Source organism: Epinephelus lanceolatus, chromosome 11 (assembly GCF_041903045.1).
Source record: "Epinephelus lanceolatus isolate andai-2023 chromosome 11, ASM4190304v1, whole genome shotgun sequence".
NCBI lineage: Eukaryota > Metazoa > Chordata > Actinopteri > Perciformes > Serranidae > Epinephelus > Epinephelus lanceolatus.
The window spans coordinates 37,153,469-37,176,826 of NC_135744.1; the positions used below are offsets into that span (position 1 = coordinate 37,153,469).

Below are 23,358 nucleotides of genomic sequence, written 5' to 3' on the forward strand. Positions count from 1 at the left end.
TGAGAACTGGGCCATAAAAAGAAAAGTCGTGCTCCATTCTGCTCCTTCCCTCTTATATTGAGAGTGTGTCTTAAAAAATACCCTTCTACCCAGGATAAGTAGCTGCCATCTCCTCACCCACAGTATATTTAATTTAACTCTCACTTTCTTCATCCATTCCTAAAGAAAAGGGACTTTTATTTTGTCGGAGGAGCAAAACAAAGATAGTTGAAGGGGGTGAGTGCAATCTTGGTTTCATTACCTTGGTATGAAATGACAATGAATAGAAAGTACAACAAACATTGCAGCTTAGTTTTCAATGAAAAAAGGATTTAGTTTGACGGAGCTCCACATGCATTGTCTTAATTTATAAAGGTTTCTGCAGTATTGGCATACTGCGGTGCTGTTGGTACATAACACAGTGCAATTCAAAAACACTGCACCAACAAGATGTGACACACGGCAGCTGCTTAAAAGCACAATATGCTGACAGCACTTCCCAAAATAATCAAAAACTCCTCACCTATGAGAGAGAGCTGTTTGGAGGATCTGGGCAGCAGGTCCATGCCATTCTTCAGCCACAGGAGTTTGGGATTTGGGATGCCGTCGGCGTGGCAGTGGAGGCTGGCAGATACGCCGGGCTCCTGGGCCTGCGTCTCTGGATAGACCAGGATCACTGGAGGGACTGGACGCACAAACACAAACAAAACCGAAGACACAAACAGGGAGAGAGAAGAGAGGCGAGTGAAAACCTAATTACACACTGTTTCATGGTAGATGGTAACTCCTGGGGGAATATAGCACAAACACCCACACACGCAGTGGGCAGAGAGGAATTTGTCTCACCCCAGCATGGAATATATTCACACATAACAAGAATCCAAGAGCTCTGGGGCTGCTTTATTACAGCTCGAGTCCTGCATGAAATAGATGTTGGACGTATCTACCACTTACCACCTCCTCCGGGGAGAAGAGCGCAAATGAATGTGGAGGAATCGAGGGGGGAAATGAAATATGAGGTAATAGTTTACAGGAACAGGTAAGATGTCGTTTTCTGGTTTTGATGCGGGGTACCTCTCAACATTGGGTCTGCTGACAAAATCCTGATGGTTGCCCCTGCCAGGAGTTCAATTACCTCTCACACTCAACTTACAACCTTGATCCTGAACCCTAATGCAATATTAATGTTGCGTGTTGCTTGTTTTGTTTTCCCTACAGTTTCATCTTACTATTATTTTAAAGTTTATTGCATACTTTAAGTGTTATCAGTTTTTGGAGTGTAACCAAATGTGTTTACTCCAGTACTGTACTTGTACTCTTACTTCCATTTTATCCTACCTTATACCTCAACTTCACCACATTTCACAGGGACATATTGTACTTTTAACACTAGTACATACAGCTGTAGTTGTTGTTACCTTCCAGATTGAAGTTTAAAGGATTTAGGGGCATCTACTGGCATATATGGTTTATAATATTCATAGTATGTTTTCATTAGTTTATAGTCACCTGAAAATACAATGTTTAAGTTACCTTAGAATGAGCCATTCGTATGTACTGTACATACACAGCTGTTGAGTTCACCATGTTGTTTCTACATCAGCTCTGAATGGACAAATCAAACACTGGCTATAGATAGGGCCATTTGTATTTCATGTTTTTGTGTTGGCTGCCGTATTTCTTCTACACATTTAGCATACAAGAGAAGTTTCAGTTCAGCAACTTCAACGCTATACGCTCCTAACTTAACGTAAATTGTTTTAGTAAGGAGCCCTAGCTTAGGAGTGATTTAGGGAAGTTCTCAGAGCAACTCTGAGCAAGGATGGGACATGAACTTTTTTAGTGAGGAGGTGTGGTTGACCTCGTTGCTAGGTATGAGGCATTGTTTTAACAGATGTGATTGGTTGTCACAGACGCGCCCTTTTGTGAGCCTGCAAGGTGTGGACACCCAGTGGAAATGAAATGAACTGCTGACTGTTAAAGTGTTGTCATTGTTAGTGTGATCACTCTGCTGATGGAATGTTGAGACAGACTTAAGTCACCACTGCTGCACTGTTGCATTTTTCCAGTTTTCCAAGTATCTTAGAGTTGTGATAATTGTATCTCTGGTGTTATAGCGTTAGGTGGGAAATGTGTGCGTACCCCTAATGAGATAAGTCGCATATTATCCAGACACAATCTAATCTGTAGCCTTTCATTAACTAACTTTTGGATAATATTTCTCCTTCCTAGTTTTTCACCTTAGGAGCTCTTTTAAGGTCTAAGATGCTCTGCTAATTACTTGTATCTTTACAAGGACCGAGTCTCAATTTTAAGGGGAAATTGTAAGAAAACATCACAATTCTAAGACTTTTCTTAGAATTTTGTCACCAGTAGCAACTCTTTGAACTAGGAAGCTTTGTGAATACAGCTCCAGACCTTTAACATTCAATTTGTAATGAACTTATAGAATATAATGCATTGTTAAAGATTAAACCAGCTCCTTCCAACCTGTTTGATTTGTGACCCCTTACAAACAGCAGTCTGGGCTCCTCTCAGGTGTCTATGAGTTGTTGGCAGTTTCACCAAAGAGACATTTCCCCTTTAAACTTGTCAGATTGTTTTAAAACTGTTTAAGGCTCAAAGAGTTCAAATTATCTAAAAGTTTACATAAAAGCAATGATTAGAGAAAAGTCTAAAATATGAACAAATTATTGTATCAGAACTTTCCTTTTGGTTCTTTCTTCTAGCATTATTTACCACATGACTCCCCAGACATATTGTGCAGATCTTTGGAGGGGCCTGACATCTACATTGGGAACCAGTTAACTAAACAACCTAAATGTACAGTACAGGCCAAAAGTTTGGACACACCTTCTCATTCAATGCATTTTCTTTATTTTCATGACTATTTACATTGTAGATTCTCACTGAAGGCATCAAAACTATGAATGAACACATGTGGAGTTATGTACTTAACAAAAAAAGGTGAAATAACTGAAAACATGTTTTATATTCTAGTTTCTTTAAAATAGCCACCCTTTGCTCTGATTACTGCTTTGCACACTCTTGGCATTCTCTCCATGAGCTTCAAGAGGTAGTCACCTGAAATGGTTTTCCAACAGTCTTGGAGTTCCCAGAGGTGTTTAGCACTTGTTGGCCCCTTTGCCTTCACTCTGCGGTCCAGCTCACCCCAAACCATCTCGATTGGGTTCAGGTCCGGTGACTGTGGAGGCCAGGTCATCTGCCGCAGCACTCCATCACTCTCCTTCTTGGTCAAATAGCCCTTACACAGCCTGGAGGTGTGTTTGGGGTCATTGTCCTGTTGAAAAATAAATGATCGTCCAACTAAACGCAAACCGGATGGGATGGCATGTCGCTGCAGGATGCTGTGGTAGCCATGCTGGTTCAGTGTGCCTTCAATTTTGAATAAATCCCCAACAGTGTCACCAGCAAAACACCCCCACACCATCACACCTCCTCCTCCATGCTTCACAGTGGGAACCAGGCATGTGGAATCCATCCGTTCACCTTTTCTGCGTCTCACAAAGACACGGCAGTTGGAACCAAAGATCTCAAATTTGGACTCATCAGACCAAAGCACAGATTTCCACTGGTCTAATGTCCATTCCTTGTGTTTCTTGGCCCAAACAAATCTCTTCTGCTTGTTGCCTCTCCTTAGCAGTGGTTTCCTAGCAGCTATTTGACCATGAAGGCCTGATTGGCGCAGTCTCCTCTTAACAGTTGTTCTAGAGATGGGTCTGCTGCTAGAACTCTGTGTGGCATTCATCTGGTCTCTGATCTGAGCTGCTGTTAACTTGCCATTTCTGAGGCTGGTGACTCGGATGAACTTATCCTCAGAAGCAGAGGTGACTCTTGGTCTTCCTTTCCTGGGTCGGTCCTCATGTGTGCCAGTTTCGTTGTAGCGCTTGATGGTTTTTGCGACTCCACTTGGGGACACATTTAAAGTTTTTGCAATTTTCCGGACTGACTGACCTTCATTTCTTAAAGTAATGATAGCCACTCGTTTTTCTTTAGTTAGCTGATTGGTTCTTGCCATAATATGAATTTTAACAGTTGTCCAATAGGGCTGTCGGCTGTGTATTAACCTGACTTCTGCACAACACAACTGATGGTCCTAACCCCATTGATAAAGCAAGAAATTCCACTAATTAACCCTGATAAGGCACACCTGTGAAGTGGAAACCATTTCAGGTGACTACCTCTTGAAGCTCATGGAGAGAATGCCAAGAGTGTGCAAAGCAGTAATCAGAGCAAAGGGTGGCTATTTTGAAGAAACTAGAATATAAAACATGTTTTCAGTTATTTCACCTTTTTTTGTTAAGTACATAACTCCACATGTGTTCATTCATAGTTTTGATGCCTTCAGTGAGAATCTACAATGTAAATAGTCATGAAAATAAAGAAAACGCATTGAATGAGAAGGTGTGTCCAAACTTTTGGCCTGTACTGTATATAATGTTTAACATAAAGAAAATAACATTTCACCTCCACCAACCACACCAGATAAGTAGGATTTTGAATGCAGGTCTTCTACTTAAAGTGGAATATATTTTTCACCATGGTATCACTATTTTATGTCTACTTCATCTGCTATAGATTTTTTCTCATACGTTATCTATCAACATCTCACTCAGACACACACATTAGCCAGTAACACACCAATATCTCTTCCTCGCCCACACAAGTACATCTACTGGCACTCACGCCTCACCTTCAGCCTGTCTAAAGTCTCTGTTATTTTATGTGTTCTGTCAAATCTATCTGTTATATGACTTCTTCTGCCTTTCTATCAAAACAGTACTTTGTTACAGAAAATCTTCTTTTCTTTTATTATTTAACAAGTATGTACTTGACATTGCAGAAACATTCTTCAACAGCATTGATACCATATTCTAGGGTACTATAATAACACAGAGAAGAGTACTAGACTGGGACTGAAACCGCAGCGCTGTCATTCCTCTCATCACAGTAAAAACAGAAGCATGCGTGTTATTCCTTTAACACAATACGATGCTCAGCGTCCACTTAGTTTAATGTGGCACTTGGCTCCCTTCCATTCCACCTTATCGCACCCCGTCCTATCTCGCTTGAAATACCTCGAATCTCCCACACAAACATTTGGTAATTGCCCTCTGCTGATAACTTGCCCTTCAGGACCCGAGTCTGTCTCCATGACTCCCTTCCCATCACTCCCTTTTCCTCTTTGGTTCAAGGTCTAAAATTCAGCTGTGTTTCTTTTCAATTAGCATCTTAGAAAAACAAAACAATCACACCTATTGTCTCTTTTAGAAGAGATTTAATTGAGTTCATTTTCCTTTCTTTGCCACCCTGAGACAGAAGCACACAAATTAGGGAAGCTGTATTTTTTACTTGTTATGCTACAGGTAGGAAGGCTTTAAAAATTCTTCCTCCATGGATTTTCTCTGGAGAGATGCCTAGTACTAACTCTCAACTCTAAAGGTAAAGGAGGAAAGACCTTTGTGCAGATGATTAATATGAGCAAGACAGCACTTTGATAAGTTCAGCCTGCCAAAATCAGCATGAGAGTAGCTTTGAGATGTATTTCAGCTTTAAGTAGCTTTTCTCCCCTGCATAGAATCAGGTGAATATGCTGCATGCACACGAACAGTGTTCAACCTCATGTATGCAGTGATGGATTTCGTGGCTTTGATGGAATTCTTTGACAGTTGAGATCCTGTGAGGTGGGTGTGTAACGAACATAGTTTCACAGATACTTTTTATCTATATGGAAACTGATTGCTTTGACAGAAATGCCAAACTTTTGTGGGTTCAGGCTTTTTTAAACATAAGGATTGATGCATGTCTCTGTCATAAATGACAGAAACAGTCTTTTTTATTTTTTAAACAGGACAATCTGAGAAAATATACGGGGCATTTTCACATTTTTATAGACAAACAAATAATCAATTATGATTATTATTATCTACAAAGTAATCATTATTGCAGCCTTAGATAAGACGTAATAATGTAAGAGACAAATACAAAAATGAAGTACGAAAAAAAGGCCTTGCAATCAACACTCAATCCTCATAAACTTTAGGTCTTGCAAATCCTTAACACCAGATTGCATCTGTTAGTAATCATTTGCCGCCATTTCATTTTTTTCACTGTCAATATAAATGTTCACACAATGCATTAACACTGCTTTTGAAAACCCCAGTGAGTCCTGTCACTTCATTAAAGGTGACAAATAGTACAACGTGTGATGGTAACATTGGACAGCTTGAACTCTGGCACACTGTTTAACTTGCAAAACTAATGATTTTAATGCTGCAACGTTAGACCAACCGATGAAGGTCTAGTCACCGAAACGTTGCAGCAATTTAGACAAGTGTGCGGGAGTTTTTTCTACAAGTCGTGTTCTGCTCGTCCCTCTCCAATGCACCTGTTTGGAAATAGATGTGCAAAGTATTCCTCTGTTCAGCATTGGATAACTGACAACTTGGTAGTGGCAGAGAGGCCTTCAATTCACTCTTTGATCCTTTTCGATTGTCATTGCTGCTGTCGCTCTTTGACTTTTCAAACAGTTTCCCTCAAAGTCCCTAAAATTATGTGGTTTGCACACCAGGTTTACCTGTACCCCAAGGGCTACTTCTGCAGCTATAATTAATATGGCAAAAATATTGACAAAATTGAAATGGTAAAAAAGAAATATATCATATCTACACACATTTGTGTTATAAGGAAATGTATATGAGGCTGATAACTAAATGGTTAAAATGTCCAGGTTTCACCACATAAAGTGATAGCAATACATAGGCACAACTGGTCAAATCCACAGATGGGGAGAAGATGGGGAACAAGGCTTAACATTGTCAGTTGCAGGATCAGTATGTCTTGTATGGATTTACATGTGTCAAGAACCCACCACTGCTTGTTGTGTTTTCAAGGATTTTTGTGTTTTTTATATGGATGGAGGTCAACAGGGGTATTTGAGCCCCTCTGAAAAGCCTGACAAAAACATTGGGAACCACATATGACAACGCTGGACTCACTTTATTTATGATAACCTTTGTTTCCAGACATTTCTGTCAACTGCATGTTGGCTTAATTGCTTTTGGAGCTGTTCTAAAACTGTTTTTCACTGTAAGCAGGAAAGGCAATGAGAAAAAGATCCCTTCACTGGGGAGCCACAGTGCAGCACAAACAAAACTAAAGCATTTTGTCCACCACTGTAAGTAAGAAATGAGCCACTACTGACCATTCACCTGCAGCACATGTGTCTGATAGAGGTCTTCATAGCCGTAGGCATGGCAACTGTAGTTCCCCATGTGGATGGTTGTCACCTTGGTGATGTACAGGGAGCCATCGTCCCCAAAGTCCTGTAATACAGGAAAGAGATGGATAAGGAAAATTAAGTAAAGAAAGAAGAGGCGGGGGTGCGGATGAAAAAGCACAAGATAGGGAGAGGAGGAGAAGGGAGGAGGAACGGGAGGAAAGAAGGGAGAGGAAGAACAGGAGGTGTAGGAGAGGGAATAGCGGTGAAGAATGGGGTGCAGGAAAGAGCCACAGGGAGTGAGGGAGAAATGAAGGTAGCTTGATAGAATACATAAGGATGCTTGGAGAGAACAGGGAGAGGAGAAAGGAGGCACACAGCAGCAGGGAGTGATGGGAAAAGACAAGAGAGAAAAAGAGTGATGCAAAAGGGAAGAGAGACCATGAATCAATGGTTTCCCTGTTGAGCTGAAGCAGGCGTTAGGGGATTTGATCCTCCTCTCTCCCCTCATCACGCTGCCTCAGCCTGATAAATGGCAAGGGTTAAAAATATAAAGCCCATTAGGTTGATGAATGGAGCTGGTTGTTGTTGGTGCAGCATGCAGCAGTCACCAGGGGGTTCCAGCCACAGCTTAGGGCGGATTAAGGCATTAAATAGTTTGCTGTCCCACCAAGTGGCAGAGCAGATGTCCTGATGCAGCTCTGTCGTGACACGGAAACCACAAACGGCTGCTTCCAGTCTGAGGGCTCTAGAAATTAATGTGACCTGACAGAGGGTCGCTTTGTGACAGGAGAATGCGAAATGACTTTCTTGTAGGATAGACGAGGGAGTTTAAGCAGCTTTTAAAGTTCAGAATTTACAATTAAGGTGAGACATACAACTGCACTAGTGAGGGCAATTAAAACAGAATGGGCCATTTGGGTTAAAAAGTATGACTTTAATATATCTGGCAGGTTGCGCCAAATATAATTCAGTCTAAAAACTTAACTCTCAGTTGTGGTTGCTGTGATAAAAGGAGCATCAGTAGGGCTGTGTCCTCAACAGCAATTATTCAAATCATCAATTGAGGTGCTCTGAAATCTCACCTCATGTTGTGAGTTTAACCATCAGACTTTATGCCGACTACACTTAGTTCAAACCAAATTGTATTTGCATTAAAGAAGGGTGAGCAGGGTTTCATTTCTTTTACTGTGCACTAATCTGGTGTTTTCATATCACAGATATGACAGTAAAGACACTTAAAGTATCACAAGTAAAACATAGGATCTGATATGTTGATATGTTAAAAGAATTTATTGTGGGGCCACTTGTTGCTCAGCAGGTGAGCTTGACTGCAGTGTGAGGGCTCATTTAAGCCCAGTTTCCACCAAACACTTTAGGTATGGTAACCAAAAGTAACTCTTCAGACATGGTACCTAGACTGTAGTGTTTCCCCTGCAAACAGTACCCTTAAATGTGGGCGGGGTTGTTGTCACTCACTGCTCCATCCAGCACTCACTGTATTCCCTTATTACTGGTGACACAGATGGAAGTATGCACCTCATTTATTGTCCACAGAATGAGGTTGCACGGCGACATTTTCTGAACAAAATAAAACAGACTGAAGTGAGTCTCTCTCCATGACATATCTAAAAATAGTGGGTTTATGCATTTAGTCCTTCTAAGACAAACTCAGGGATGTAGTGTTGCTGTAGCCCACAGGAACGATGATCCGCAATGCTTTTTTTTCTCCTCCGAATGAGGATCGGGACATATGCAGTCCTGGTTGAAATTAAAATGTACAAACGCTTGGAGATCCACTCATTACTAAAAGTGTATGTCATTTAAAAAGTAATGAAATGGTCGAAGTTGTCACAGTGAAATTAAAGGTGTGCTGATGGATTCGCGTCATCAACTCATGCATTGAGTAACATTACAAGTTAACGTTCCACCTTAAAATTCGCCAGCAGTTGGCCCAGTAAATGAAGTTATTTTTTTCTCAGACTACAGCTGCTGCGAGAGGCAGCAAAACATCCTTTCATTTTATAGTTACAGTCTACTTATAAAACTCTCCACGGTATGACCAGTGGTTACATGAGCTTCAAAACCAGCCACAGCTCAGCCCTGAGCAGAGTGACCGTCTGCTATTGACCAATCAACGGACTGCAGTGTTCACAGCTCCACCTTTTAGCACTGGATCTGTGTGCTAGGTACCCCAACAGAGAGGTGACCAAAAATGGGGACATTACAGAAGGGTTAGTGTACCAAACTGAACTGTACCATACCGTACTGCTCGGTGGAAACAGGGCTTTATGAATTTGCTAAATTTGACTAAAAATCAATAAGTTGTCTTTTGTCTGATCTGTGAGCCTGCAGTGTGTCTGGTTGGCTCTTGTCTTTCATGAAGACATGAATGTAAATGAAAGATTTTGATCTGCACAGCTCCTCTTCACGTAATAGGAACAGGTGTCAATTTTTGAGTTCATGAAATGTATTGATGGTCTTAGGAGAAATCTCATACCAGGAAATTACAGGCTGTTATTTTCATTCAGGTTAAATTATAGGTTTTTATAATGGGAAAAGGTGGAAGAAAAATACAGGAAGATGCCCAGTGGCTACATTCAAATGAGTAAAATTTAAGTCACTCTCTGAAATTCTGCATTTCAGATGCAGCACTTCATTCATGTCTCCTTTGACCTATTCTCCAATAGTAATCATCATTGCTTTTTCATCATACACAGAATAGTACTGACGCAATAAACATCCGCATGCATACTCTTAAGAGCAACATTCATTGTATGTTTACCAAGTGGTAGCAATGTGCATGCAAATGAAAGTAGCTGTGTAGTATTTGTTTTTAATAAAATAAATATACATAATTCATTTCATTTCTGAATGAATCTGCTTCCAATCTCACTCGGACATAAGACTCTTTGGCTGATGGGCGGCAGTAGCTACAGTATATGGCTGTTCTGTCTGTGTCTGTTTGTAATACAGCTTGTGGCTTTTTGCTCTAATGCAATCAAACGTGGTGAAGCAGGTCTGAACCCCCAAATATACACAGTGAAGTTACTTTGTGGAGAACATAGCTCTATTCAAAATGTAAAATACCAAGTTTTGATTGAAAGTTAAAAAAAACAAAAAACAAAAAAACAGAAAGAAACACAACGAAAAGCAATACAGTGGAAAGAAAGGTGGGCAGAGAGAGGCAGACAGAAAACAAAGACCAAAAAGAGACTTTGAGAGAGCAGACAAATAAGACTGATTGTAATGGAGGCTCAGCTCTCAGGTTTAGGGGTTATATGCCAGAGTGCAGAAAACTTTTCATCACTGTCAAATGAAACGTCTGAAAACAAGCCTGTTTCCATTCAGCACAGTTCAACAGAGGAAAATGGTGGGCTGAGAGGACTTTGACAGGAGAGTAAGGTCCCCCTCCCTCCTTTAACCCCAGCGCCTCTTTGACCTGCATTGTTCAGAGCTGACTTGTTGAAGAAAGAACACAAGTTCTGTATTCATTTTCCACTCATTGTTTTTGGTTACTCTTTGACACTCTATTTCATTGCGATTTCACTATTATAACAGATGAGACTGCATAGAATCATTGTAGTAATGTAGTGTAGTGTGTAGGCTTGGGTGGTATCAAGACATAATAGTATAGCAGGTATTTCAAAGGTATAATTTTCAATAAGGTCACACATACAGATGCTCCGCTTTCTATTAAACTGATACGGAGATACTGTATTGTGGCATTGTATTGTAGTGCACAGTACGCACCACAAGAGGTCAGTCTTTATTGGTTAAACAGGCAGCTGAACTTAAAGAGATGGTGACTGCAGGTGGTGGAGAGTATTGCTGCATGTAACTTTAACATGAGATGACTTCTTCCAACTACAAAAGCTGATGTCATTTAACACATGGGGCTCTAGTTTCCCGGCGCAGCGCAGGGTGGTGAACCCTGCGCAGAGCTAGTTTCGAGCAGCGCAACCCGAGGCATGCTCAGTTTGGTAGTTTGGCAGACCGAGGTGCGCTGAGATGGGTGTGGCAGCGCAGCAGGGGGAGGTGTCGACAGATCCAGCTTGGTGCAGTGACAGTTTCGTGCTAAAAAGGTTCGCCAAAGGTGTGCTAAAAGCTCGGCAGCTGAAACCAGGTTTACTGTCAGCGCAGGTGGAGCGCAGCCGGTGTAGTGGAAGTTTGGTTGACCGGCAGACAGTACGCACACATCACCAAAACCTCACAGGCAGGTTTCCAGAATATCAGGCACATTAACAATGCAATAAATAGCCCAAAAAACACTATTCAATGCAACTATCTGCAATCAGCACATAAATGTATCTCTATATTGACTCAGTGTATCCAGGCAACATTGATTTCCAATTGTGGTGACCTCCTCCCAGGCTACCTTTGCATCATCAGTCCGTGGAGGTCTGCTCATAGTTCCGTATATTCGGACACTGCGAGCTTGGACCTCCCGGACCAAAACATCAGTTTCCTCCTGGGAGAAGTTTGGCCGTCTGACGCTGCTGCTCTTTTCTGCCATGGCGAATTGAGTAAACTCTCATTACGCCTTCGCGCACCGCATTTAAGGGCGAGGAGAGGGGCTCATTTGATTGGTGTGATGTGTGTAAAACCCACTCCACGCCTTCTCTCCTCCCTCTTTCCGACTTGCGCAGGTAGGAGGGACGGAGGTGGGAAAGGGGAGTAGCTGCGCCAGGCGCACGGTGTGCCAAACTTGCAAAATCCGCGTGGCCACACCCATTTGGCGAAGCGCACCTGCGCTGTGCCTCCGCCTCGCCCGGTCTGCGAAACTAGAGGCCATGGACTCTGTTCAGCTCACTGATGTGTTGGTATACATCGCAGAGACAAGTGTCATTGGGTCCTCGAGCAAAAAGAGAGCTTATTATTATTTAAATATAGCAAAACTCTGAGTAGGCTAACTGCATATCATTGTAGAAACACAGCATCTTAGGTTAGACAATTGACCCTTTGCTAAGTCCCGCCCCAGACGCAACTGACTAATCCTGTGCTCCTTTGACTCTGATGCAATCATTTCAGATTTCCATTTTCAGGCTGGTTTTGTTGATTTCGAGCTAAATGTTATGCCTGAGGCACGTCGTATATTCATGACATTTCTTACCTGGAGAGGTTGCAAAAAGATATACGTTTCTTTCCTGTTCCCAAACCAAAATCAAACCCTGAAAAGTGTAGGGTTAGCTAGCTAGCTCCTTAAAATATAGCCTGCTGAATGTATACACATGCTGCTTTTGCTTTTTAATGATTATAACATTGAATATAGACCATACCTGCTCTACAGGGACCGCTAAAGACACAATATTGTCTTATTATACTGAACACCCTGGTGAAATGTGAGGAAGGTATGAAAAAATAGATACCACCCAAGCCTCTTAGTGTGAGCACTGTATAATGTTTGCTGACTAGTCAACTTTTCTGTCGATATGTGCTATAGATTCAGTGCTTCATATTAACACAGCATATGCTTAAAGATAAATGATTAATGTATTGTGGCATGTACATTAATACATTTCTAAAGCGAAGCTTGTATTTAAATGTTTATCTTCTGCCCTTAATGGACTCTGGGTATGGACTTTTTTGGGCACTCTCATTACTTAACAGAAAATATATATCCTTTATTAGACCAGGAAGTCTATTAAAATACAAAATCTTATGTACACCAGGCAGTTGTTCAAACTGGCCACAAAAACTTGACAGAGTGCTTTAAATTTTCTTTCTCTTTTTTTTTTAACCTCCTATGCACACAGAAATTCCACACACAACGAAACACTGAGGTCACCTCTCTTGTCAGTTTAAAATTTTTTGTTTAATCTATGATTTGACTGAAAAGAAAACCAAACCCAGACAGGGCCTCTCTCTCTCCCTCCTCCACTCAGATCACTGTGTTCTGTGGAAATTCATTATGCACGGTCAAGAGCCCGAGGGACCTCTGTTGCCATCGCCTCTCCTCCAGTCTCCACCTTAACACTTGACATTGTTTATCGGTTCATCATCACAGCAGACCAACAAGGCCGCTCATTAACATGCAATTAGTGAATTGTGATCCGGTGGTGGGTAGAGCAAGGCCAGCGCTGTGCTGTCACCTGTGCAGATGTGTCTAAACTGGAGCATGCCCACATAGTTCATTAAGCACTGAGCAAGCTAGCAGAAAATTCTACAGTTTAATGAAGAGGGCTAGGGAGTAAAATGTTTCTTTTGGTTTGATTTCCTTCCTTGTTTTTTTTGTTTTTTTTCTTGCTACTATTTTTCAGCCCCTCCTCATGTCTTCTCTTGTTTAAGGCAATTCATGGTTTCCGTGTCTGCGAGGCTCAGCATAACATAAACTTTGTCATCTGCCAAAATATACAAATATTTTCACAGTGTCCTGTGTGGATGTTGGCATGGAGGCCAACATTTTGGATGCTTCTTTTGTGCTCTTTTTACTGTATTCCCAAATTTTGTAGCTATCACCATCAACTGCAGTTCCACCATCATTAATGACAGCAGCAAACTACAACACCAGCCATGATGAAGAGAACAAAAGCATGCACTTACGTTGATATCCTCCAGATCCAAGAAGTTCAATATGATGCCGTTCCTCTTCCAGATGATTGGTGGGCGCAGTGTCCCCTGGATGGCACAGGTTAGGACAGCACTGAGGCCCACTGTTACCGTGGAGACACTGATCTGCTGATCCTCTGCCAGGCTCAGCTGGACAACCTCTGTTACAATGAGAGTATGAAGAGAAATGATTAGTGTTGAAGAGGGAGAACGGATGACACTGAGGTGAATAAGAGATGATAGTAAGAAGAAAAGATTTAGAAAAATGACAAGATAGAGGGAAAAAAGGAAGCAGAGAAAATCACAAATCAGAATGAGTGTGCTGATGTAGTGGAACTGTAGCCAAGCTGCAAGCATCCATCTCATTACTAGTGGACCAGGGAGGATAAACAGCTGTCCGGGAGTGAAGGATATCCAGTATGAAAAAAGACCACGTGTCAGAGGACACGCAGCTAGCCAAATATCATTCTTCTCATTAAGGGAAATTTATGTTCATTGAAATGGCCATCCAATTCAATTCACCTTTACGGCAAATTAAGAATTATTCTTCACTGGTTCCCCTTGGCGCCATAAATACTGACTGTCGCCAAGCTGTGTGGCCAAGCACAAAATCTACAGTCATAGTTACAGTCTGGAAACTTTGTCATCTACTGAACATTTTTCTTATTGTCAGTTTAAACTTCCATTGTTTTAACTAGACATAAAACAGTGTCTTTGCAGCAGAATGGGCTCTGCAAGTGTCATGTATCCTCACTATTAACTCTATTTCTTCTTAAGTTACAACACCGTCTAATTCTTCAACTTTCTCCATTAAAACAAAATCTCTGTACTCACAAAATATGCTTAAAAATAATGGTGTTTTTGTCAGTTTTGACAGCAATGAATAGGTATAATATTGGGATAAGAGCAGAAGTATGCTGTGGAGATATTGTGTAAATGTGGGTCTCAGGCACGCCTGCAGTGACATGATATATGTCAGTGTGTGACCCTGGGTCAATATTGGCTGGGGACAGGATATACTTGGCTCAATAAATAAAGAGACACAGACGCCTGATAGAAATCTAAATGGAGCCATCCAAGCGTAACACTGAGCAAATCTCACACAAGGCATTTACTGGACTGATGCTATTAACTGCCCTTGCTGTGTGACTTTTCAGTGCCGAAATACTTAAAAAAAAAAAAGATGACACCTTTAAGGATCTTATTAGAGCAACAATAAAAAAGAGAGACAAGAGCAGGGAAATTTAAATCTGTCATTATGCCTGGAAAATGAACATCAATAGATAATACAGATGCTGGGATTTGCAGAATAAATACTAGTACAGGATATTAAGCACAAAGAAAAAACACAACACCAAAGAAAGAGCAATTCAGACTAATTATCCTGCTTACATTGGTGAGCAATTTCCCCTATATAAATTAACTGAACATACAAAATTATATACATCATATCTATTTATGTCAAATCAGTAATATCCCACTCAGTACAATAAATATTCTGATGTATGTACTTATTCCAGTCAAAATAAAATGAGCATCTGCTGGGAAATATAAAATCTGCATGAAATACAGTCATCATGATGGCATCATCTTAATGATGTGGTTTTAGATGTTGCAAAGAAATAGAGCTTAATGATATGTGATCATGATGATCCTGCGCTTATAACTCAATCAGCTGATTTGTGTGTTCCTGCTATTCACTTAAAAACCAATTTCATTTAGCCACAAACTATGTTAACCAATCATCTTGTTACTGTCAGGCTTGAAAACTGTCCTTTCACAGCGGGGGTTGTTTATTTCTTCCAGCTCCCATAATTAGGAAAGCAGTGCCAAGCATGGCATCTGTCCAACACAGAGCTGCTCTCGGATCACAAATTAAGTTGCAAGATAAACTACACTCACTATGTTGATATAGGTTTCATGTAGTATACATTAATATACCATCAGCATGTTTGTGCTGAGAAACTTCTAAATTTCCTAACTTGTGCTCCCTCTCTGGTGCCACAACTCTATCAATTTTATCACAACCTCTAATGGCTGAAAAACAGTGATAAGGCCAGTATCACCACAAAGTTTCATCTCAACACCCACATGGAGCAATATTTCATTGTCCAAATACGCTTCAAGTAGATGGCTAACAGACTTTGAAATGTTTGTGCGGAACTTCCTGTCCGGATCCAGACTTTGACAAACGCTGTTGTAAAAGACCCCTGGATATTAGCTGTCTGTTTCACATGGCTCTCCAGGTGATAGATATATCCAGGGTGACAGCTCAGTCTGTCGGTGATATTTCAGAATGCCTTGGGTACAGTGCACTGCCAGGTCCAACAAAGTTATAATTCAGCAGAGCAGTAATTTGGGTGGCAGAACAGGCTTTGAGTGCCATGTGGACAGATGAGGGATGAAATGCATTGATCTGACATGGCTTGGAGGGGTGGTTCCAAGGTGGTACTGTGCATTTTAACTACACCACATCTCACAATAAATTGAATACAGTGCATGGGAGTAAGACGTGTGGTTTGCTGTGTCTTTCTGCAGCAGCTGGCTGTTCAGATGGGCAGCTGGTACAACTTAATATTGATTCTTATGAGGTATAAAAGTAGGTGTACAGTTTTAAAAGTTTGCTGGCAAGGACCGTTTCTTCAAAGTTCAGTCAGATTAGAAGTACAAACTGTAATTAATAGACTATGGCAAATAAAACACTGGCTACTGTGAAGGACAGGGCTGCTTTTGATAGCTACAGTAAATAAGCAAATGCTGCCACAATGAAATTCGGGTGCAAAAAAAGCAGTTGGAAATTTTTAATTTTAATTCCAGAGTTAAAAAACTGCTACTAAAAAAAAAGAGAAAATAGGTTTCTATAAACTTTCTAAGTCATCTTGAAACTTTTGTGGACCTGATAGTTGTGTTTTTGAGGGCTGACTCCAGTCTGGTGTTGAAATATTGACCGGTGAGTTTCAGATAGCACTGTGTTTATCTGGTTTTGGAATGAACACCGTCATTTTACTACACTGACAGCGGTGATAAGATAACCTTCAGCTCACAGCCCCCAATGTAGGGCTGTTACACTGCTGAATACATACCAAATCAAACAGGAAATGTTCCATAAATTCAAAATGGGCAGCAGTGTCTAAATAATTCCAACAAATGTGCCAACTCTTCATACTGCATGAGGTCAGTCTAAACTTTCAAACTTTCAGCTGATGTAATAGTCTTCACTTTTAATGTCTGCCTGAAAGGTCATACTAAAAAAAAAAATATCTACCTCCACGAAAGACAGACCAGTGCTAAAATTAATCCTGATGCCGTCCAAACTTAATCTACTGAGGTTACAATTATGAAACCAAGAAAAGAGAGAAAATGCCCTGCCTTATTTATGTTGTGAAAAAAGGTGTGTAATATTAGTTAGAAAATATATTGGTTGCTGTTAATGTCACTTTTCTAGATCTATTACCTCTTTTCGTCAGTCATGGGCTGGATTGGCTTGGCTTGGCTTGGCTTGGTTTGGGCTGGCTGGTCGATGGCTCAAGTCCCTAGATATTTTTGCTGCATGTGTTTTTCCACAGCAGGGCAGGTAAAAGAAGTTTACCTGCTGGAGGTGAGCTGTTTGCAGAGGTGCAGTAAGAGCCTGTTGTCTGCAGCTCATCATCAACATCTCACTGTGGCCGTTTCTGATTTAACTCTTCCTCGCTGCACCGTTATTAGACTTGCCTTTGTTGAAGAAAAGACGCTAACAAAGTTCTGCTAATTAGGTAATAACACATTTCATTTCCTATAGATTCTTCACAATAAAAGTCGTTATTTTCTTATGTATAAACTTTTATTGTGAAGCAGCAACATAAGGAAATTTGAGTTTTCAAGCAGCAACTTCACACAAACATAAACAGTAAATTAAAGCAGATATCTAAAGGAAAGACAGGATGCAGGAGAGAAACTAAACTCTAAACCACAGAGATTTAGTTAGCTACTAAAAAGTACCGAGAGCTGAACACACAGAGACTTTTAAAACGCCTTTCTCTCTGGTCTCCTGCACACTCCTGGGGAGTAGAAGGGGGGATGTCGGGAATTGGCTGCGGTCAGCGAGACGCCATTTCCACTGCGGCGTGGCATGGCACGTCTGAACTGACAATGGAAACACAAATTGCTGCAGCATTGCTTTACTCGGCGCGGCCAAGAGAGACAATGGAAAAAGGGTATATGTAATAAAGGGACAGTTTAAATGTTAAAGGGAAACCTTGTGTTTGTTTTTATGTCTAGTGACTAATGGAGACAACAATTTTTAAAATTGGGCCAGTACTGAGCCGCTGCAGTCTCAGCGGTAAAACAGACTGCAATGTTATCTCTATGGGCAATTATGCACTGTCAATTTCTGTCCATTAAAAGTGCTTATTTTGCCAGTGACAGGCTCAGACTATTAGTGTCTGACAACATTACATAAAGGACCCTGCAGAGAAATTTCGCCTTTCCTTTCTCTGGTCTGTTTGTTATTGTGACCATGTCTAACTGAAATGAAATTGTTATTCTGAAATCTGACGATAGGTGACCCATTGCAGGGGAAACAATGGTGGCAACAATAATGAGAGCTGGAGAGAGGAGAGCCGGGAAGAGTTGGAGTAAAGAAAACCAAGCTTTTAATGGACCTAAATTGATGGGGCACAATTATCCATAGAGATTACATTGCAAGCTGTTTTGAAGTCTCGCTCAATACTGAGCCAATTTCAAAAATTGTTGTCTCCATTTAGTCACTTAGAAACAATAACATGGGAAATAATGGTCCAGGTTCAAAAATACCTAAGTGTCACTTTAAGATTTTCATTGCCAAGCCCTACAATAGAGTCTATCCTATGTTACGGTTATACAGGCTGGTTTGGAAACCCAACTGTCAGGTGTAAGGGTTAAATTCTTAAAAAGCATCGGGGATGTAAAATCTCAGTAGGAACTTATACACATTACATTTGGCTTTGTCCTAAAATTCAAGCACAATGGGTCAACATTCTACAGGACATGGGAAAATACTTGGTGTTGCTTTGTGTATGAATCCTGTCCATTTACTCCTGGGTTACCTGTGTCAAGATGCTATTGTTGGTTTCTCTAGCAGTTTATATGATATCATGCATATGCTGCAAGGAGGCATAACTTGTTGTCATGGATAAGTGACAAGCCACCCTCTAAGGCAAACTGACACAAATGGACGATTCGTGGAAATATGGACTCCTTACTTCGGTTTCTCAAACTAAACTGTGGCTTTAACTAGTGTTGTTTTTGGCGGCCTGTTTTAATTTTAGTTTTAGTCTAGTCTTTGTGTCAAACTGTCATTTTAGTCTTTATTAGTTTTAGTCACGTTCATACTCTTTTTTGTCTAGTCAAGTTTCAGTCAACTAAAAGTCTGAGCATTTTAGTCTTATTTTAGTCAGAATAATCCATGACTATTTTAGTCTTGTTTTAGTCGATGAAAATTGTATTTTAGTCTCTTTTTAGTAATGTAATTCTATTATACCCAGTCAATATAGTATAAGTACCAAACCAAAATTTTCTTTTCTAAATTAGCTCCTAGTTAGAGCTAAATATATATTTATTTATAGAACAGTTAGTTCCGACCGAGTAATTTGATTGGACGAGAGGCATTCCGTGAGTGCTGATATAGAGTATAACATCACTGGGACTTGTAACAGTAAAATCACTCCGCTCACAGGTGTTATAAGTAAGGGATAATGTATAATGAGCTGGTGAATACTGGGAAAATAACTCCCGACAGGGGAATAGAACCCCGACGCGCACCCTGCCCTGCCGGCAACGGCTGAATCTCCTTGTCAGGGCAGCATCCCTAGCAACGCTGGGCTACATAGCAACGGTCATTACACAGTAATATCAGACCTCTGAATGCCGCGACTGACCAATCAGAATACAGCATTTAATAGAGCCGTGTAATAAATATAAATACAGCCGTTAATTAACCAGCTGTCACACTCGCTACACTGACACAAACTGACACTATAGCATTACACCAAGAAGATGGATATTTCCCCCAAAATTACATTTGAATTAAATTATGAGTGGTCGTCAGGAGAGGACGAGGAAAAGGAAAGCCAGAACTCTTCTGTGCAGACCTCCAGGTGTGTTTGTGGAACATCAGCCGACCTCGACAAACTGGAGAGGAGCAAAAATTAAGCGAACACGGTCAGGAATTATCAAGGTACTGATGAGGATGAGGGAGAGCGGAAGCTGAATCCGGCCGTGCCAAGATCCAGGTTTGCCAACGTTTCATCAGCCGAACTGGACGAAGTTACACAGCTGCAGATCAATGTAAATACAAAGTAGCTTGTGAGTTCCTGGTGTGTGTGCTGCGTTGCCTGGCAACAGACTGGGGGAACTTTTTTTTTGTTTTTTTTTCGCGGAGCTACATAACATACTTAAATAATTTATTTCATCACCTTTTGTTAACATTTCCTTACTCAGCATTGCTGTTTAAGCTGTTGTTGACCTGTTGTATAAAAGCAATATCACACAAGAGGGAGTGATGTTGTACTGTATATCGTCACAGCTGTAATCCGTCTGCGCAGTGCGATGCACAGCTTAGGAAACAGAAATACTGCAAAATAATAATAATAATAATAACGTGACTAAACATTATAACGTTGTTTCGTCTCGTCTTGTTTTGGTCAACGAAAATGAAGAGACATTTTAGCAGAGGTTTTATTTTGTAAACCTCATTTTTATTCGTCAACAATATTGCATTATATATTTAATTATAGTTATCGTCACATGACCGTTACGTTGCGTCTCGTCTCGTTTTCGTCACGTGATTAAGGTTTGTTCACAACGATATTTAGTCATACTTTTCGTTGACGAAAGCAACACTAGCTTCAACACTTGCAGGCATTTTGCTTGATTGACTTATAGACACTGCACCTATGGATTGTACTGTTGTTTTGAATGTATACATTTTTTTTTTTTATGTTTATGGTTGTGCAGACCAGTGTTGTGCTGAGCTGGTCAATGTTGTTTATAAAAAGAAGAAAAGTCAATAAATATATTTGACTAAAAAAAAAAAGCATGTTTGGCCATATAACTTTAGATTTATACCAGTTGTTTATTTAGGTTGTAGGTATATAAAGGCAGACGTACACTTTCATGTTTGTAACCTTGGAAATTATTTGTATAGATTTATCATTCGACTCTTTTTTAAAAATTCATTTTAACAGTAAGTGAGTCTTTTGAATAGTGCTGTTATTAAATCATATTTTATTGCGACATGTCTACCTTTGTTGAGCAATTCTGTTAGTGTAGAAGAATTTTCTTTTACGGGATACAGAAATAAAACCACAACCTTGAGAGGAAGAATAAATGAGCCTAACCTTTCAAATGCGTCAGCGCTAAATCTTGTCTTAATACAAAATAGCCCAAGAACTTCGCCTTCATAAAATACTGAAAAATTTGCAAAGCCATTACATAAATCATAATGTATCTGATCATTAAGGAAATGAATAAGACAAAGAAAACATTTCCAACTACAAAGACTAATCCCACTTTGAAAGTAAATCTATATACATCTGTTCAAAGATCCTTCGATGCTCTGTGCCACTCTCTGATGACCCAGACAAACTGCATATCCACAGGCAGTGCCTGCTCTGCCCTGGATAGCTGGGGAAGGTTGTCATGACATTATCTAGTTAATGATCCCTACACTTTCCTCCCCCCTTCCCAAAATAGCTCCAATGTGTAAGTTAGTAATTGACTTTCAGGGGAATTCAGGAGCTCCACTGATCGATCAGCGCTGCTAACTGAGCTATGGACTGGCTGACAGGGCCAACCGGGAGGTTTCTGTATCTAGCTCTGAAGGGATACACAGTACAGCAGAGTGCGAGTAAAGAGAGGAAGAGTGAGGAAGAAAGGAGCAGAAGCAAGGCCAAATATCAGGTATAAGATGTAAAGACAGAGACAAGGGGAGAACCTTTAATGACAGGAAATAGGGTAAATTAGGGAAATTAGTGTGAGCAGAGGAAAAAGACAGTAAACAGAAAAGAGGAATGCAACATCAGAGCTAGGGAAAAAAAGAAAGAGCTCAAATGTGAGAGTAAAATAATGTAATGATGAACAAATGAAAGAAAGACATGTCGAAAGATGGACCGAAGGAACACAGGAGCATAAGAGAAGGAGTAAAAATGTGTGTGCGTGTGACTCAAGAAGAGAGACAAATTTGATGCAGAGCACGTAGAAAATCTCCCAGGGAATAACTAATGTGGCGAGCTCAAGACTGCAGCTGAGAGAGTTGTCCCTTTCCACTTTTATGAGACCAGCCCCCCCCCCCCCCCCCGTGAGCTGGAGTAAGACATCAAGCCACAAAGCAGAGGAGCAGAACACCATGACTTTTTTAGAGGGTAGGACAGATAACATCCTGACTGTAGACTAAGACGAGGGAAAGAGAGAGGTAGTGAGGGGCAGAGAGCGAGGAGGAGATACAGAGAGAAAGGCAGATGGAGAGAGGGTGAAAGGTGAAGGAGTTGGATGTGAAGAGTCGTGTGTGTGGCCAGGAAGCAAGAAAACAAGCTGACAGGCACCCAGCGAGCATCAACAGATTTGTCGAGGGTCAAACAAACAATCAAGCATGTAGTTTAATAATGGGCTAAATTTGGTAAACTGTTGTAGGGTGCTTTCAGACCTAGAGTTTGCTTGCTCTGGTCCGAATCAGGGACTGATTTTCTTACAAAGCTGCATAATTGCCGTGAGTTGGTTCATGTTCTCATGGCAGCATTTACAAGCGGACCAGATAAAATGCCTAGTGTGAGAAAGCTGCTCTTGATTGGTCAGAATTTCCATGCGAGAAAAATCCAGGGAGTAAACGAAACGTGAGAGTACACTTGCAAGATAAATGCAACACTTTCTAATGTCACAATGGAGGGACAACTACGCAGGTTGATTTTAGCGCTGCTCATCGTGGACTATATTGCTGTCATTGTTCATTTTAGTCAAACCATACAGTTTGAAAACGAGGCGCGGCTCCAACTAGAAAACAATGTTTTGATGCATTGGATGTGCTGAATGTGCATATTAAGGCAGTACAGGAGGAGGTGCACATTAATAATCCTCCAGGACTGTAACATGCTCATGTTTAACCCAAGAATGCGTGATGAGACTGCAGCTGGTCAGATCAAGGTTGGAAGATGTTCTCACCACAAACGAACTGCACCAGAGTTAGTTTGTGTTTTGAATGTTGTTCTTTCATTCTTTTAAGTTTTATTTCTATTTCTTCACACGTTTCTACCTTGAGATGACAGGCTATATTACTGTCTGGTCCGATAAATTGAAAAAATCTCCCAAATTATCCCCGCTGTTACTTAAACTAAATCCATGTAGCAGCAAAGTAACTATACCCATATTTAAGTTGCAATCTTTCTGTAAATTCATAAAAATGTCTTTAAATCACACGGAGTTGCTGCTCCCACCAGAATGGTAATAAAAACAGAACATTAATGGACTCTGTGATTGAATCTCCCTGTATAGAGACTTGGCAATTTCTAAGATAATAAATGACAAAGTAATTGTCGTAAGTGCAAAATTAAATGAAACATGAAAAGACTGTGATCCAAACA

At 40.6% G+C, this 23,358-nt stretch overlaps 1 protein-coding gene across 1 annotated transcript in view; it reads right to left on the bottom strand.

Annotated features, from left to right (window-relative positions):
* fstl4 (follistatin-like 4) overlaps window positions 1-23,358 on the bottom strand; it is a 301,753-nt gene that overhangs the window by 29,805 nt on the left and 248,590 nt on the right. The window contains exons 7-9 of the mRNA XM_033646324.2: window positions 13,763-13,929; window positions 7,205-7,325; window positions 503-664 (exon numbers count right to left, since the gene is read on the bottom strand). Of these exons, the coding sequence (XP_033502215.1) occupies window positions 503-664; window positions 7,205-7,325; window positions 13,763-13,929 (450 nt within the window). The remainder of the gene's footprint in view (window positions 1-502; window positions 665-7,204; window positions 7,326-13,762; window positions 13,930-23,358) is intronic.